Genomic DNA, 16,349 nt, shown 5'->3' on the forward strand with positions numbered 1-16,349 from the left:
TGACATAACTATGTCACATCTAGATGTGTCCTAGACAGATCCCTTTGTATACCGTGGCTTCACCAGGCCGGTCAAGCCCATCTTAAATTTCCCTGCAAAACTAAAGCCTCTCTTGATTCGTTTTCTGAAATTGACTTCTTTTTTCACATCCCTTAAAAATACCCCTTAAGCGGATTCTAAAATCACATACAGTTTGAAAAAAAAATCATAACACGGGAATTTGTGGACGCTGGTATTCAGATAGAGCATTCAACGAGCCACCCATGATCAATTTGTTGAAGACCAAAGCACATATAACCACAAGAATTTCATAAGGACTGGAGGATAAAGAAGGTACTCGCTCCATTCAAATATATAGGCCCTAATACATCTTACGATGTTGCTTTCTTTCTGTGAATTACGATGTTGCTTTTAACCATTGATAAATTAATAATATCTGATATAAAAAATAATATTATTAAAAACTTTAACAGTATACCTTTTTTTGTGATATATGCATCATATACTATTGTTCTAACCTATGGTTAAAAGAAATACTCAGCCCCTATAGTTTGAAATGGACGTAGATATGTTGGAAACCAAAGAGGAGAAGAATCCCGTGGAGGCTTATGTTTATGACATGACTAACAAGGTTTATGACAAGTACTACTCCCTCCGGTCCAAAATAGATGACTCAACTTTATACTAACTTTAATGCAAAGTTAGTACATAGTTGGGTCATCTATGTTGGAACAAAGAGAGTATGATTTTGCCACATTGAAGGACAAGCATACTCTACTGGAGGTTCAGGTATGGCTGCATGGAGATGGCATGAATGCGACCAAAGGAACCTATGTTGTGAAGCTCGAAGAACTCAAAAGGTTTGCTGCCTCTATGGAGGCATGCCACAGAGAGCGGGAACAAATATGTCCTGCTCTCGAGCAACTACTGTACCGCATCCGCAATTTCAGATAAACAACGGGTTGCCGATGAGTGCTCGACAGTGCAGAATTGGTTGATTGCTCCACCGAAAAAGGGTTTTTTCCCGCTTTATATTACAAAGCAAACATCACCACATACATCTCAGCGAGCCAAACAAACACACGCCACCACGACACACACCGAACACACCCAAGGCTAGATACAAAGGTGCCGAGCACCATCACACCACTCGGACACAACCAAGCAAACATAATATGAGCTACGACGAACCACTTGGAGCCACCGAGGGGGTGAGATGGACCATGACGAAGCAAGGACTCTAAGACGGTGCCTCCCAGAAGGGCACGACCACGGATAGCCGCCACCGTCCGATCCGCAGATCAAGTTTTCACTCGGAGCGACGCAGGGGGTGGGAGCACCGCGAGGGAGCCTTCAAGAAGGATACGACGTCCACGAACGCCGCCACCTACGGCCAGAAACTGGGCAAGTGATGAACCCCGGTGCTCGCACCCCGCCGACACACCCCTGCTCTGCCAACCACCCGCAGCCACGTCCCCCGCGAAACCATGGCTGCCCGCCCGCACCTGAGACGCAGGTTCAGCCCACGAACGCCACGCCTCCCGCCGCTAGGGCCGCAGCCGAACATCCAGACACCCCCAAGACCATCCAAAGAGATCAACTTTGCACCAAAGGAACACCACTGACCGACGAATCGCAGCATACATCATGCCTTGAACATCACCAGATCTGCGACAGCCAACACGCGACCGGGGAAAGGGGAGGTGGGGGAGCGGACGCATTTGGACCGGCACACCCCTGTGCCAGTGACGGGGGCCCAAGCACGTCGGCGCCGCCCATCCCTCCAACCAGCCTCCCCACCGGACACACCCCTGTGCCGCCCCACCTCGGCGGCCGACGCAGCACGACGCAAGGCCACCGACGCAGACCCGACCACCGGCAAGAGGGACCCCAAGCACAGCCCTGAACGCCAAGAATACTCACCGGGGAGCCCATCTGCCCTGCCATCGTCGTCCAGCCATCGGGACGACTGGATCCCGACCAGCACGCCCACCAGCCACCGCCGCTGCGCCTCCACCACCACCAGCCGAGGCCACGGTAGGGGCGGACGCCCGCAGCCCATGCCGTCCACGGCCCTCGCCGGCAGGGCCCAGATCTGGCCGAACGCCGCCGCCGGAGCCCTCCGTGCACCACCTCCGCTGCAGCCCCTTCACGCCGCCGCCCACAACACGCGTCGCCGCCGCCAGCTGCTGCCGCCACGCCGCCGCGCCCCGAGCGAACGCCGCGCCGCCGCCCGACCCGGAAGCCCGCGCCTGCCGAACCGAGAGGGGGAAGGAAAGGGCCCCGCCACCGCCAGCACTGGCCGGGCTTTGCCCGCCAGTACGTCGAGGCGGCCGCGAGGGGGGGAGGCTAGAGGCGGCGCTAGGGTTTTCCCCCCGGGCGCTCGCGGGAGCGCCGCGGGAGGGAGGGGAGTCTCGTTTAATGTTCCCTGATTGCTCTACTGAATCCTGCTCTCCTTGTTTCTGACCTTAAGATTAAGAAGAAGGCCGAAGCACTTACAGATTCTGTAAACCGAACATGGCGAATCCAAAGCCAGCACCAGAGCCACAGACCCCATCCATGTCGGAACCCCTGCATCAGATAGCCAATCACCGGAGTAGCACCCCGACGGTGACACTCAAGCTAGCGAGCCGGATAGTGAGGGATGTGCTCAGGAGACCTTCCTCTGACTATTGTTGATCTCAAACGTGGTTTCAACTCCGTCAATGACTGAATTTCTCTGTGCTGGTAGCGTAACAAACTTGCTGCACGTCTGTGATGTATGATGTATTCGAAAGGTCCTCCTGGCACAGACGTGCTGGTAGTCCTGAATTTCTCTGTGCTGGTAGCGTAACAAACTTCTGAAACGTGGTTCCGAAAGGTCCTCCTGGCACTTCTTTTCTGTAAGAGACAACATGAAAGTTGAAAGATGATGATAATTGGTAAAGATATATGATATGGAGTAAGATGCAGATTCTTTATGTATTTAGGACCTGTTCGGAGCCACTCCGCTCCACAACTCCGCTCCGGGAGCGGGCGGAGCAGCGCCGAACGGTACAACTCCGCGGAGTCGAAAGAGCGGAGCGGAGCGGTTCGCAGTTGAATTTCACGGAGTCGCTGAAACCGAGCTCCCCACCACGACTCCCTCACTTTCCCCCTCCCCAACCTACCGGTTCGATCCAATCTGAGCGAATCCCAGGGTCCTCCCCCGACCATGGAACCCTAGCGTTGCGCCGCCGCCGCCGCAGTTCCCCGGCCACCACTGCAACCTCGCCATCTCCTCGCCCCCCTCGTCATCCCCGGCCAAATTCTCACCCCTGCAACCTCGCCATCTCCTCGCCCCCCTCCTCATCCAAGGCAGCTTTCTGTTCGGCGATAACTTTGGGGGCATACGGGTTGTGTGGACCTCTGGCGGCTGAGATCACCAGGGCCTCGTCCTCGTCCCCGGCAGCTCGGATTCGTCGTTTGCAAGGTCGGCACCCACGCCTACGTCACATACAGCAAGGTGAGATCCATATCCCCTCTTCACCCTTGTTCCTCTACTGTTCTTGATTCATATTCCTGAATAGTTCCACGTGTTCTTGATTCCTGGTTCTTGATTCCTGTAAGTAGTAGTACTACATGTCTATAATTCCTGCAAGGATTATCTCAGGAAATTGAGAGGAAGGGGATGAATTAGGGGAGTTGGTAGAGAAAGGGGATGAGCGACAGAGAGCATAGAGACAGATAGAGTTTCCTTTTCTAGATAACAAATACACACTGCATGATTATCATGGATGTTGTAAACATATATGTATTGCCTCTGTTTCTTTTATTTGCCTTGACATGGAGGGCGTGAACTAGCTAGCTTGTTAATTGATATTGCTGATTAGTTCTAGGCGTTCTTGATTCCTGATTCTTGATTCCAGTTAGTATTAGTTCTACATGTCAATAATCCCAGCAAGGATTAGTAGTCAAAGTAGTGTGAGACCCTGATTTGGGTCTCACAGATTAATCATAGAAATAGTAGAGAATGAAGAACGGAGAGAACGAGACAAAAAGTGAGATTCAGACGTTTTTCTGCATATCACAATCGCCTCTTCAGTACATAACACACCCTGTAAATAAAACACACGCACATCACTCCCACACACAGTGTACACCTGGTCGTTGATGCTGTGAAAGTAGATACAGAAAGGACTAGTGGATGCCGTAAAGTAGATACAGAAAGTATATACTAGTGATTTACAAATGTAAGAAAAAGTAATCCAGCAAGGACTAGTGAGATCCACGTGACGTCTTGTTGATTAAATTCCCTTTCAATCCATGGATGTTGTAGGAAAGTAGTGCAGAAATACATCTTGAATTGTCTCCTGGCCGTTGGAATGTAATTAGACCATGACCAAATATTGCCTTTGTTTCTTTTATTTGCCCTGATTGACATGGATGGAGTGAAGTAGCTAGTGAACCCCTTCTCTGCCTATAACCTGTAACTATTATTATTCTTTGGACTGAAATATGTTAGTGAACCCCTTCTCTGCCTATAACCATGGTCTTTGCTGGTATGTAACTAGGAGCATGATTGATGATTGTTCATCTATATGTGTTAGATTGTAATGCTTGCAATTAATGTATAATTTTCTTGAAGAATGTCTGCCGATTGGAGTGACGATAACACTACGATCTTGACCGAGCTCTTTGTCCAACAAGTGCGTGCTGGCAATAGGCCAGACAAGCACTTGACTCAAAATGCTTATGAGGAAGTTGCGAAGGATTTTAAAGTCAGAACAGGCCTGGAGTACACCAGGCTCCAACTAAAGAACAAGTGGGATAAGTTGAAGACTGATTACAGCAATTTCAGAAAACTCAAATTGAAGGAGACTGGTGGTGGGTGGGACTATGAGAGAAACACCATCAAACAAGATGATGAATGGTGGAAGAAAGCAAAGATAGTGAGTCATGACTTTTCCTATTTGTTCTTATCATATAAGCAATTGTTCCGTGAGTAGTGATGCTAATTAAGCTTTGTTTTGTTGTATTTTAGGACATCCCTGGCTGTGGCAAGTTCCGAAAGCGCGGACTTCGAAATGAGAATAACTTATCTATCATGTTTGCTGACATCACAAGTGATGGTACAGATCACTGGAATCCTGCTTCAGGCACCATTCCCCAATCTAGCAGTGCAACTTCAGTTTTCAATGTGGACGACATACAAGATGTTGATCTGGAGGAGACCCAAACAGGTGAGTCACATGCCGATGGAAAAGGGAAGAGACTTGGCAGGTATGTGGATGGCAATAACAAGAAGCCAAAGACATCTCTTGTTATACAAGAACAGATAACCAGGGTTGGAGATATAGCAGAGAGGACCCAATCCAGCTTTGAGTCATACATGAAGAAAGAAGAGAGTTCATCGATTACTTCTGTGATGGATCTGGTTGTTGAGTGTGGTGCAATAGTAGGCAGTGATGAATATTTCATTGCTAGTGAACTATTTGTGAAGCGAGAGCAGAGAGAGATGTTCCTGCATATGACTGAAAGTGCTGCTCGTTTAGATTGGTTGCGTAGGAAATACAACAGCAAGTATGGGCATTAGATGCTACTGCTGTTGTTTTTGCCTATTGGGATGTAATACTAATTTAAAGTTTGAACTTAGTTATGTACTCTGGTTTACTTGTAAGACTATTTGGGTTGTAACATTATTATGTTAGTCCCATTCTTCCCTTTTTCAGTTGTTTGTCTTCATTTACCTTGTTTCAGCCGTGTGTCTTCAATCTTGGTAATATTTCTTGTAATTTTACTTATATTGCTGCTATGACTCATCTTGCTGATGGTTACATGATAAATGTTGTTACATATGACTTGTTTTTAATGTTACATATGATTCTTACTTATCTTTCTGCTATGAATAATCTGGTTGATAATTAAGTACTAATTGTTGTTACTTGTGTATGTGCAGATGTCATCGGATAGTGACAATGATAGTGATAGTTATGAAGAAAGGAAGAAGAGGGTATGCCACCATGTCCAATCAATGTCCAACATCTATGCCGGTGCATCAACACTTGCAGGGAAGTACTGTGACAACTATTTGATCAAGGCAGACCCAAGGAATTCTATTCTCAGTGGGTTCGGATGGCTGCAGGAGACGGTCTCAACACCTGGAGAAACATATACCATGTTGAGGATGAACGCACGCCTCTTCTTTCAATTGCATGACTTGTTGGTCAAAAAGTATGGCTTCAAATCAACCTGTTTCGTAAGCAGTTATGAAGCGCTTGCAATGTTCTTGTGGACATTAGGGGGTTGCGAGTCTAATAGGAGAACACAAAATCATTTCAAGCACTCAGGAGATACAGTCCACCGGAAGTTTCATGAGGTTTTACTCTGTGTGGTTAAGATGGCAGCAGATTACCTGAAACCTAAGGACCCAAACTTTAGTAGTGTGCACCCAAGGATTCAAAAGGATAGAAGGGCTTATCCACATCTTAAGGACTGCATCGGCGCACTAGATGGTACTCACGTCAGAGCTACCATTCCTGCTGGCGACCAAGTTAGATACATTGGAAAGTCAGGATCAACAACACAGAATGTTCTGCAATATGTGATTTTGACATGCATTTCATGTACACTTCAGTTGGTCAACCCGGCTCTATGCATGATACCAGTGTCTTGTATCATGCAATTGAAGCTGACAAAGATACCTTCCCTCATCCTCCAAAGGGTTAGTAGTTCCTATAATAATTTCTTTTATTTAAATTCTATAAACAAATCATAGGCCTTACATGCAATCTGCTTGTTGTTTGTAGGTAAGTACTATCTTGTGGACGCGGGCTATCCTAATAGACCTGGATATCTCGCACCTTACAAGGGAGAAAGGTACCACGTGCCTGATTTTCAACGAGGTGTGGCGCCAAGAACACCTAAGGAGAAATTTAACAAGATACACTCATCCAAGCGTAATGTGATCGAGAGAGCATTTGGTGTGTGGAAAATGAAGTGGCAGATTCTACTAAAGATGCCCAATTATTCAGTTGAAACTCAAAAGATGATAGTGGCTGCCACTATGACCCTTCACAACTACGTTCGATATCATGATAAGGGTGATCTTCACTTTCTTCGAGTCGACAGAGATCCCAACTATGTCCCAACTATCCCTTCAAGGTATCAACGGTATGCCATCCCTCCGAATGCATCAGATGTGTCAACCTCGGAGGCTAGTGATAAAGACATGGACCTGTTCCGTAATAGACTAGCAACTAATATTGCTCTTGGTTGGTGACTTCCACTTCTGCTATAAATGTGAGTATACTAGTTTCTACCACATTCATGTGTTTTTATTTGCTACAGTTATTTAGTTTTTACCTTGCTTGATAAATTCATGCTTTCTCATAGATGACTGGTCGTAAAGTTAAACAAGTGAATGTTGTCTCCAAACATGTCGAAACTGTTCACTGCCTTTGTTGGTAGCTGAAATATTAGTCACAATATTACTTGTCATTTATTTCCTTGTAGCAAGATGCATAAGTCTAGAATCCAGAAGATGTTCTTAGCTAGTTCAATGACAACATGATTTTGCTTCTTTCACAATTGATGTGTATTTGTACGTATTAACAAATTTCGTAATTTTGTAGGTGAAACCATCCGAAGCAGAGTATATATGTTTTTGGTTCTATTCAAGCAATCACCAGCATTGCATAAAGGTTTTCATGTGTTGAATGCAGGACCTCCACTGGACTAGAGTGATGTCTACAAAGTATATGTGTTTATGCTGCCTTTGTTTGTGTTTATCTTAGGAAAAAAAATCCTATTTGTTTATGTTGCTAAAATCATGTAATTTCAGCAAACTCATGCTGAAGCGTTCTTGTGCGATAAAGTGAATTTTTGCACAAAGAAATTATGTGTGAAATTTCAGCATTATTTTCAGTAAACTCAGCATATTTGTGCATTTTGTCTGCACTGTGTTTTAACATTGGCACAACAAGTGATCCCCGTATTGACCAGTATCAAACCAGCTTGATGTGTTGTGGGGAGCCTGTAATCCAGAGTGCAGAGTGGAGTTAGTTGCCGAACAAGTTGTCTGCTCCTCATTTGACCTGGGGAGCTAGCAAACTAGGAGCTGGGAGTGGAGCTAAGGATCTGACGGAGTGGAGTGAATACGAACAGGCCCTACATCTGGATTATTGAATTGATGAGTACTACAAAACTACTTAATCTTATTATTAATCCCTTTGCTCCCGCTCCCTTGACTAGGGAAGCTGGAGCGCAACAGTAGACTTTGGATCCAGCGGTGCTTTGGCGCACATAGAAATTTTGTACTGGAATTTTATTGGTGGAACCCATACATTTTCCTAGAGTTTTATTAATTTAATGTATCTTATATTGCTCCCCTTAATGAAGAAAACATGTGGAATCTCAAATCTCCTTGTTTTCTCCAATTCGCATATCTCAATCGAGGAAACACAAAAAAAAAAAAATGAGAGTCCGCTGTGGACGAGTGAATTGTAAAAAATATCAACATTGAAGGCTAGTTCTAAGGGGGGACGAGGGGGGGCTAGACCCTCCCTAACGATCTCGTCACCCCTTAATAGCGATTAGGTACCACGTATAATTTTCTTCGTACACACAAAATTCTGGTTGTCTCGCCCCCCCCATGATCCATCCGGCATCCCACAACGAGAGGCCTAGAGCCCATGTACGTGGTCAGTGGCCCTAATACGTGGAAAAATAAAAATAAAAACAGCCCACGTAGAAGACAAGGAGTCTGGAAGCAATACGCACGACCACGATGTACGCAAAAAAAAAAACGATGTACGCACGATCGTTTCGTTTCCACAATGTGCTCGCTCGCCGTTCCTCAGTTCGTGCGATTGGAAAAACTTCCTTGGCGCCGCCGCCTGCCCAGTAGATCTAGATCGTCCACCTCTCCATCGAATCTCTCCATGCCGAGGAGGGAAGGCCTCCGTCCGACCGTCCCCGACGGCTTGACTCCCCGCCGTGCCGATCCGCAGACTGCAGGCGCAATCCGGCCGGCCGCGCACACACGGATGAGCGACCAGACGATCAACAAAAGGTTAGTTTATTTTGAGTATTACTCCCTCCGTTCCATAATATAAGAACGTTTTTTACACTAGTGTAGTGTTAAAAATGTTCTTATATTTTGGAACAGAGGGAGTAGATTAGTCCGTGTCTTAGAATCTAATTGTAGAAATATATGGACATTAAAAACTAATCAGATATTCTTTTGTATTGTCCAATTATGTGTGTGTAGACATACAGAGGAAGAGAACTCAGTCAATTCATATATTTTTCAAGCCAATTGGTTCAAGCTTTCAGTATTTGCCTTATTTTGATGTGTTCCTTAAAAACAATAGAACTAGAAACTAGAACATAGAAAAATCAGAAAAAAAATAACTGTCAAATTATGGGTTTGTAGCCATGAAGAGAAAGTGTTTTGTTGAGAACATTTTCTAGCCAATTGAAACTAGTAACGAATTCTGAAGAAATTATCTACTCATGATTTTCATTCGATTAACAAATATGCAAATTATTCATATTGTAGAACCGCGGCAATATTTTGAGTATTTAGACCCCACGATATTTACTATGCTATATGCCTATATGATTGTCTCTTATATAATTGTGATCGACTCTTGTACTTTAAGCCGCCGCCCCCCCTATCGCTATTTTCTGGCTCCGTCCCTGGGCTAGGGTTGCAGAAATCACACTTCTGCAGTGGCGTTAGTTTCATCGGTGGCAATTATATTGCTTCATCGGTTTATGAACAACTCGAATAAGATATAGAACAAAGGGGCGTTAGTTTTACAACGATACCCTCCAAATAAAAAATTAATGGTCGCCGGATACACCGCAACAGCACCAGGAGCCAGCCTCACGATCGCTTTGTATTTAGGCAATACAGATCCTAGTGTTCCCAATGACAACCTTGTATCTTGTGCACTACCTTTATTTAGGATGTTATATCATCTTCTCACAGAGAGTCAGACATCCAAATCTCGTACGGAGGCACCGGCGATGCGACATAAGAAGGAACTTGGATGGTACATGTGCCGGTAAACAAAAAGAATAAAATGTCTTCATTTTCTTTGTTTTCCTCCAACATCTTAGAGCTAACAAGTATTTTGAAGGGGGGAGAAAAGAAATGTAAGCCTAGCAAGACACATTGACGAGGACTATCACCCTAGTTCTACACATAGTTTTGTTTTAAGACAAGTTCCTCAAAGCATACATGCGTACATATATATAGGATATAAGGGTGTCACTCTAGAAGTGTGAACTTGCATGTGAGGTTCACATTCATACAAGTGGTATGCTCTTTAGGTGGTCATTGAAGAACTGTGAACACAAACTGCAGCAAAAAAGAAAGAAAAAAGCTAAGAATTCGTATACATGCTTGGTGTTAGCTGTGGTGTAGCTAGAAATGTGTTTTTAAACTATGTGATGAAAAACATAATAGTAGAATAGTTAGATTTCAGTTATCTTATTTTGAGGGTGTCAAGTCATGCCAGCTATCGGCAGGTGATGCCCGTTGCCTCTGGCGGAGGCATCATGCATGTTTAGCCTGTTGTTGTTGGATCGAAGTGGTGCGACAGTAGCAGGAGGCAGGCGGTATGTGACATCTTTGTCTTCGTCTTCTCTAGAGGTATCTGTCTACCGACGCCTCGGTAGACGGATAAGGGCAAATGGTACAGACGGCTTCGACGATGAGTTTATGCACTCCGGTGGAAACAAATGATCTCTGATCGGGCTATGCCGACGCGCGCCTGCGTCGAGTCCTTGCTGAAGGTGGTGGATTGAAACTTGGGTTTGGGGATGAGAATCCGAAATTCAACCTTGTGGTGGACTCACCATCATCGGCGCACATGCGATGATTCCTTCTTGAAGGCGTAGCCTAGGAGTTGTGTATTTTTTATTTCTGATGTGTCTTGTAACATAGGGTTAGTAGCTATCTGGGTGAGTTACTGTTTGTATATGGCCTCAGGGTTTGTTTTCCACTTTATTTCTGTGTCGCGGTTGTTCGACTGCTGGATTGTGCTTTATTAATAATATATGAACGCATGCATCATTCTGATGCAGAGGCCAGAGGCTATCCTCCTTTTCCAGAAATAAGGTTATGGTTCTAAAAAGATATTGTTTGTACATGACACAGTCTAGTTGTTGATACGGTCAAATATTATGGTCATATCAGGCAATACGAGCCATGATATTATTGGTATACAAGTTTGATATTGGTTGTTTAGTTTGTGGACAATACTGCTCAAGGAAGATAAAATGGGAATTTTAATATGTATACAATAATACAATAACCACATTAATCACCACAACAATAACTTGATCTCGTAGAACAAATTGTTAAATTTGATACAATTCCTTTGCATATTGTTCATCCATTGACAATTGTCAAAGTCTAGGTATTGTCCGTCAACTTCAATACATTTTTTTGTCTCAAACATCTAAACTAGGGACTATAATTTCATTAAAAGAAGAGCTAAAATAATCATTCCAGGAAAAACAATGAAAAAATGGAATATTGGAGGAACTTTTTCTTAAATGGGAAGAAATTTAGAAATAACACGGTCTAGGATTGTTGTCGAAAAAGCGCGGGATCATGAATGGTAAAATTTATAAAATAAGCCAGAAAACCTTTGTGGCTTTGCGGAATTCCATGTCTGTTTCAGACTATATAATTTTTGATAGCCTTAAATATTTAGTAATTCTGCTTACATACTTATGTGTTTTTTTCTATTATGTTTCTATATTTTTATGTTGTCAAAACATATAGTGCTGAATGAGCTTGTGACGTATGCGAAGCCGGTCAAATTTGCCGATAAACAAGAAAATAGAGTCGACAGTTCAGACCTAAAACTTATGGATTGCAGTTGACTTCTGGACGAAGCAATAAGCAACGTGTTTTCCTCTCATGAGGCGATTAGAAAGTGATCTAGGTTTTGAACCCCCCACCCTCTCCCCCCAATCCAGTGTTTTCCATGGCAGGTAGATTGATTTTTTTTCACCAAGTTGTGACTAGATTGATGGTCTAATGCGAGAAGGAGAAGTGATGAGTTACCCAAGTTGCTGCTTTTACTATGTTGTTTCACCCCTTGCAAGGTGCTGTCATCGGCTTATTGTTCTTGCTTCGTCAAATTTTGTGTGTCCCTCTACATCGTTGCGACTACGGCATGTTTCTTAGATCAGGTTGTCTGCTCAATCGAGTTGTTCAGAGGAGCATCTTTGTGCATGAGGAAGGATCCGTGTGGAAGACCGGACGCAATGAAACTCCTAGTGTGAAATTGTAGTGGTATGGCTAGTGCCGCGGCAAAGAGATTGCTTCTGGAAATCCAGAAGCGACAAATGATTTTTCAGTCTTAATTGCACCACGAAACGGTTGAGCTTGGACTCGTTTGAATTTTCAAAAAGTGGTGATCAGGGTGTAGGTTTTCTTTTTAACACAGTACAGAGACAGACCCTCGTACATATGCACACTCATCACTATGAACGGATGCACGCACACCCTACCCTCATGAGCACATCCGAGAGACTGAGCCGGTGCATCATCTTAAGATTGACGAATCCTTCCACAATTTAGTCAACCTGGCTTCGTTGGTGTTCGAGTGGAGAATAATGATGGAAAAATATGGAGGTTAACTTGCTTTTATGGTGAATCAAAATAAAAGAGGAGACACCTTGCTTGGCAAACTTTGTGTGATCTACATTAGCAAGCTAATCTCCCGTGGCTTGTTGCAGGTGGTTTCAATGAGATAATCTACAGTTCTACACCCATGAGAAGGAAGGTGGAAATGTTTGACCAGTTAAAATGATGGAGGAATTTCGAGAGGTTTTTGTTGATTGCGGACTAGAGGATCTTAGTTATACGGGCTGCATGTTCACTTGGCATGGGGGCCAGATCAAGTACTATGATGTTGCCACACCCAAGGACAAGCAAACTCTAATGGAGGTTCAGGAATGGCTGCACAAATATGGCAAGGACGCGACCAAAGGAGCTTTTTTTTAGAATGAAGACGCAAGAAACGTCCGGCTTTAAATTAATAAAGCCCTCAAACAGACAGTATCCAACAGACAACACAGTCTAAAACGAAAGGAAATGGAAGAGGCCGAAGCCATAGTTTAAAAATGCAACCGGCCTAGGCCTGAGATAGATAAGGCAAAAGTCTTAACATGCCTACACCGGCACATAGAGGAGTGGTCGTCGACTTCTAGTGGCGTGCCGCAATCTGGATCAGTCGAATCCGCTCCATCGCCTCCTGCATCCGCTCAGCGTCCCGCTGTTTCCCCAATGGCATCCAAGTCCGGAGGAACATATGGCATTTGAAAACAATGTCAGCGGGGTGAGAGAAAAATAATTTATGTCTATGGTGAATTTGTTTCTAGTTGTCCATAGAACCCATAACAGCACCCCTATGCATCTCCAAAGCACTCTACCGAACCCACCCCTATGGGCCAGAAGTATGCCGTGGAGGTCACTACTCGAGTGAGGGTTCCAATTTTGATCGAAGGCCTTCCGGACCGCACTCCAAACAAAGCGGGCAAGATGGCAAAGCTGGAAGAACTCAAAAGGTTTGGTGCCTCTATGGATGCGTGCTACAGAGAGCGCGAAGAAATATGTCCCACTCTGGAGCAACTAGTGTACCGCATCCGCAGTTTCAGAGAAGCTGCACTGTCCAGTGACCCAAAGTTCAATCACAACGACATATCAGATAAACAACAGGTTCTCGGTGAGTGCTCGGCAGTGCAGAATTGGTTGGTTGCTCTACTGAATCCTGCTCTCCTTGTTTCTGACCTTAGGAAGAAGGCCGAAGCACTTGACCAATTCTGCAAGCCGATCATGGCGAATCCAACACTAGCACCGGAGCCACAGACCCCACCCCTGTCGGAAACCGCAGAATCAAAGGGTCAAACACCAGAGGAACACCATGGCGGTGCCACTGAAGCTAGCAAGCCGGCCAGTGAGGGAGGTGCACAGGAGCTGCCTGCAGCCGAGCAAATGGGTACTGAAAAACCTGATTGTTCTCCCAATACTTCCTTGGCATGCGCCTATTGTTGTTCAAAGGAGGTTTTATATCCGTCAGTGACTGGATTTCTCTGTGTTGGTACTTGGTAGTGCAACAAACTTGCTGCACTATTGTGATGTACCATGTAACTCGAACAATGTGAGCTGATGGGGCTAGGCGGGGAGAACCTTTCCACGTTAACTTTGACAAGAAGAAAGGCTTGAAACGTAAGCCGATGGGGGTTCAAAATTAAGAGCCGTTGGCCACAGATAGATTTGTACAACTAAGTGGCGATTGTACCAGTTATTAATCTCAATAACATGCATGCTTGCGTTAATTTGAGTATCTACGATAGTTTCCGGATCCAGGGGCACAAATAAATTAGAAGAGAATTGCACCTGATGGAAATGCCTAACTCTGAACTAGATCAGCCAAAGAGATTCAGTTCAGTTGGAGATAGAGCTAGGGAAGGAACAGAAATAATGGAGAAAGCATAGAAGTGACAGTTGAGAACCAACCTTCGGTTTCTGCCGGAGCCGCTCCGCCGGGGCAGCATGCTCAAGCTCCAGTATGCGTGCCCCATCCAGCAGCACGGCTGCGACCATGACCAACATAGGAAAAAAAACAGAGACAAAATCAAGGAGAGTGTCAACTGACGGGGGTTAAAAATAAGGAGCGGGATATCATCAGGAGATAGAAAGGATTTAGGATCCAGTAGGAGGGATCAATTCACAAATTCTCACTTGTCGGTAACACCACTGAGGAGGGCGAACTACGCACGGAGGCAGGCATCGGAAGAGGCGAGGAAGTGACTTAATGCTCAGTGTGTGCCTCTAAGTTGAGAGGAGTGACTTAATGCTCAGTGTACCAGTAATGGGCTTGGTGCACAACTAACGGAGCACAAATTAGTAGGCTTCCGTAGGACTACCACACTGTCACGATGCATTATTTTCTTTTATATATAAATTCAGACTAAGCTTTGTGGCCTGGCTGCCTCGCATCGCATAAAAGGAAATGCATGCAGATGACAGTATGGTTCCAAACAACCATATTGTTGCATATCATAAAAGGTGAAGTAATACAAAAACACTGCAGAACAAAAGGAAGCACAAATTCATGTCTGTCGCATGTCATGGATTGGGCATACAGTGACTATTGACGCCTTGACGGTGCCATCACGTTATATGAGTGCCTAAGTGTAATTTATAAGTATGTTTCTCAAGCACTTCTTTTCTGTAAGAGACAACCTGAAAGTTAAATGATGGTGGTAATTGGTAAAGATATATGATATGGTGTAAGATGCAGATTATTAGTGTATTCAACCACTGGATTATTGACTTGATGAGTACTACAATACTACTTAATCTTATTATTAATCCCTTTGCTCCGGCTCCCTTGACTAGGGAAGCTAGAGCGCAACAGTAGACTTTTGGATCCAGCGGTGCTTCTGTGCACATAGAAGAAAACATGTGGAATCTAAATCTCCTTGTTTTTTCTAATTCGCATATCTCAACCGAGGAACCCCGCAAAAAATAAAAGGAGAATCCGATGTGGATGATTTCATTGGTGGCAATTATATTTCTTCATCGGTTTAGGGACAACTGGAATAAGGGGCGTCTACGACGATACCCTCAAACTACAAAATTAATCTTTGTCGGACACACTGTAATGACGTGATGCACCAACGGCGGGTTCGCTTTGTATTTAGTCAATACAAATCCTAGAGTTCCCGATGATTCCCTTGCATCTTGTACACTACCTTTATTTAGGATGTTATATCATCTTCTCACAGAGAGTCGATCATCCAAATATCATAGGGAGGCACCGGCGATGCAACATAAGAAGGAACTTGGATGGTACATGTGCCGGTAAACAAAAAGAATAAAATTTCTTCAGTTTCTTTGTTTTCCTCCAACATCTTAGAGCTAACAAGTATTTTGAACGGGGGAGAAAAAGAAACGTGAGCCGAGCAACACACATTGACGAGGGACTACCACTCTAGTTCCACACATAGTTTTGTTTCGAGACAAGTTCCTCAAAGCATACATACATATATAAGACAGGGGTGTCACTCTAGAACTGTGAGCTTGCATGTGAGGTTCACGTTCATTCAAGTGGTATGCTCTTTAGGTGGTCATTGAAGAACTGTGAACACAAACTGCAGCAAAAAAAAGAGCTAAGAAATGGTATACATGCTTGGTGTTACCGTGTTAGTTGTTGTGTAGCTAGAAATGCATTTTGAAAATACGTAATGAAACACACAATAGCACAATAGTAGAACCCTAGTTAGGTTTCAGTTTCTTATTTTCTCTAACGAAGAAACATGTGGAATATATCAATGTTCCTTCTTTTCCATGCTTC

At 44.4% G+C, this 16,349-nt stretch overlaps 2 protein-coding genes across 2 annotated transcripts; both read left to right on the forward strand.

Annotated features, from left to right (window-relative positions):
• Nucleotides 1–723: 723 nt before the first annotated feature.
• On the forward strand, nt 724–14,098 carry LOC119358351 (heat shock 70 kDa protein 15-like). Its single transcript, XM_037624935.1, has 2 exons — nt 724–834; nt 13,529–14,098. Exons 1-2 carry the CDS (start codon nt 724–726, stop codon nt 14,096–14,098), a joined length of 681 nt encoding a protein of 226 aa, XP_037480832.1.
• Nucleotides 2,985–5,697, forward strand: LOC119357002 (L10-interacting MYB domain-containing protein-like). The gene is made up of 3 exons (XM_037623988.1): nt 2,985–3,484; nt 4,607–4,910; nt 5,003–5,697. Exons 2-3 carry the CDS (start codon nt 4,608–4,610, stop codon nt 5,552–5,554), a joined length of 855 nt encoding a protein of 284 aa, XP_037479885.1. The 5' UTR covers nt 2,985–3,484; nt 4,607; the 3' UTR covers nt 5,555–5,697.
• Nucleotides 14,099–16,349: the final 2,251 nt, after the last annotated feature.

Source organism: Triticum dicoccoides, chromosome 2A, assembly GCF_002162155.2.
Source record: "Triticum dicoccoides isolate Atlit2015 ecotype Zavitan chromosome 2A, WEW_v2.0, whole genome shotgun sequence".
Taxonomy (NCBI): Eukaryota; Viridiplantae; Streptophyta; class Magnoliopsida; order Poales; family Poaceae; genus Triticum; species Triticum dicoccoides.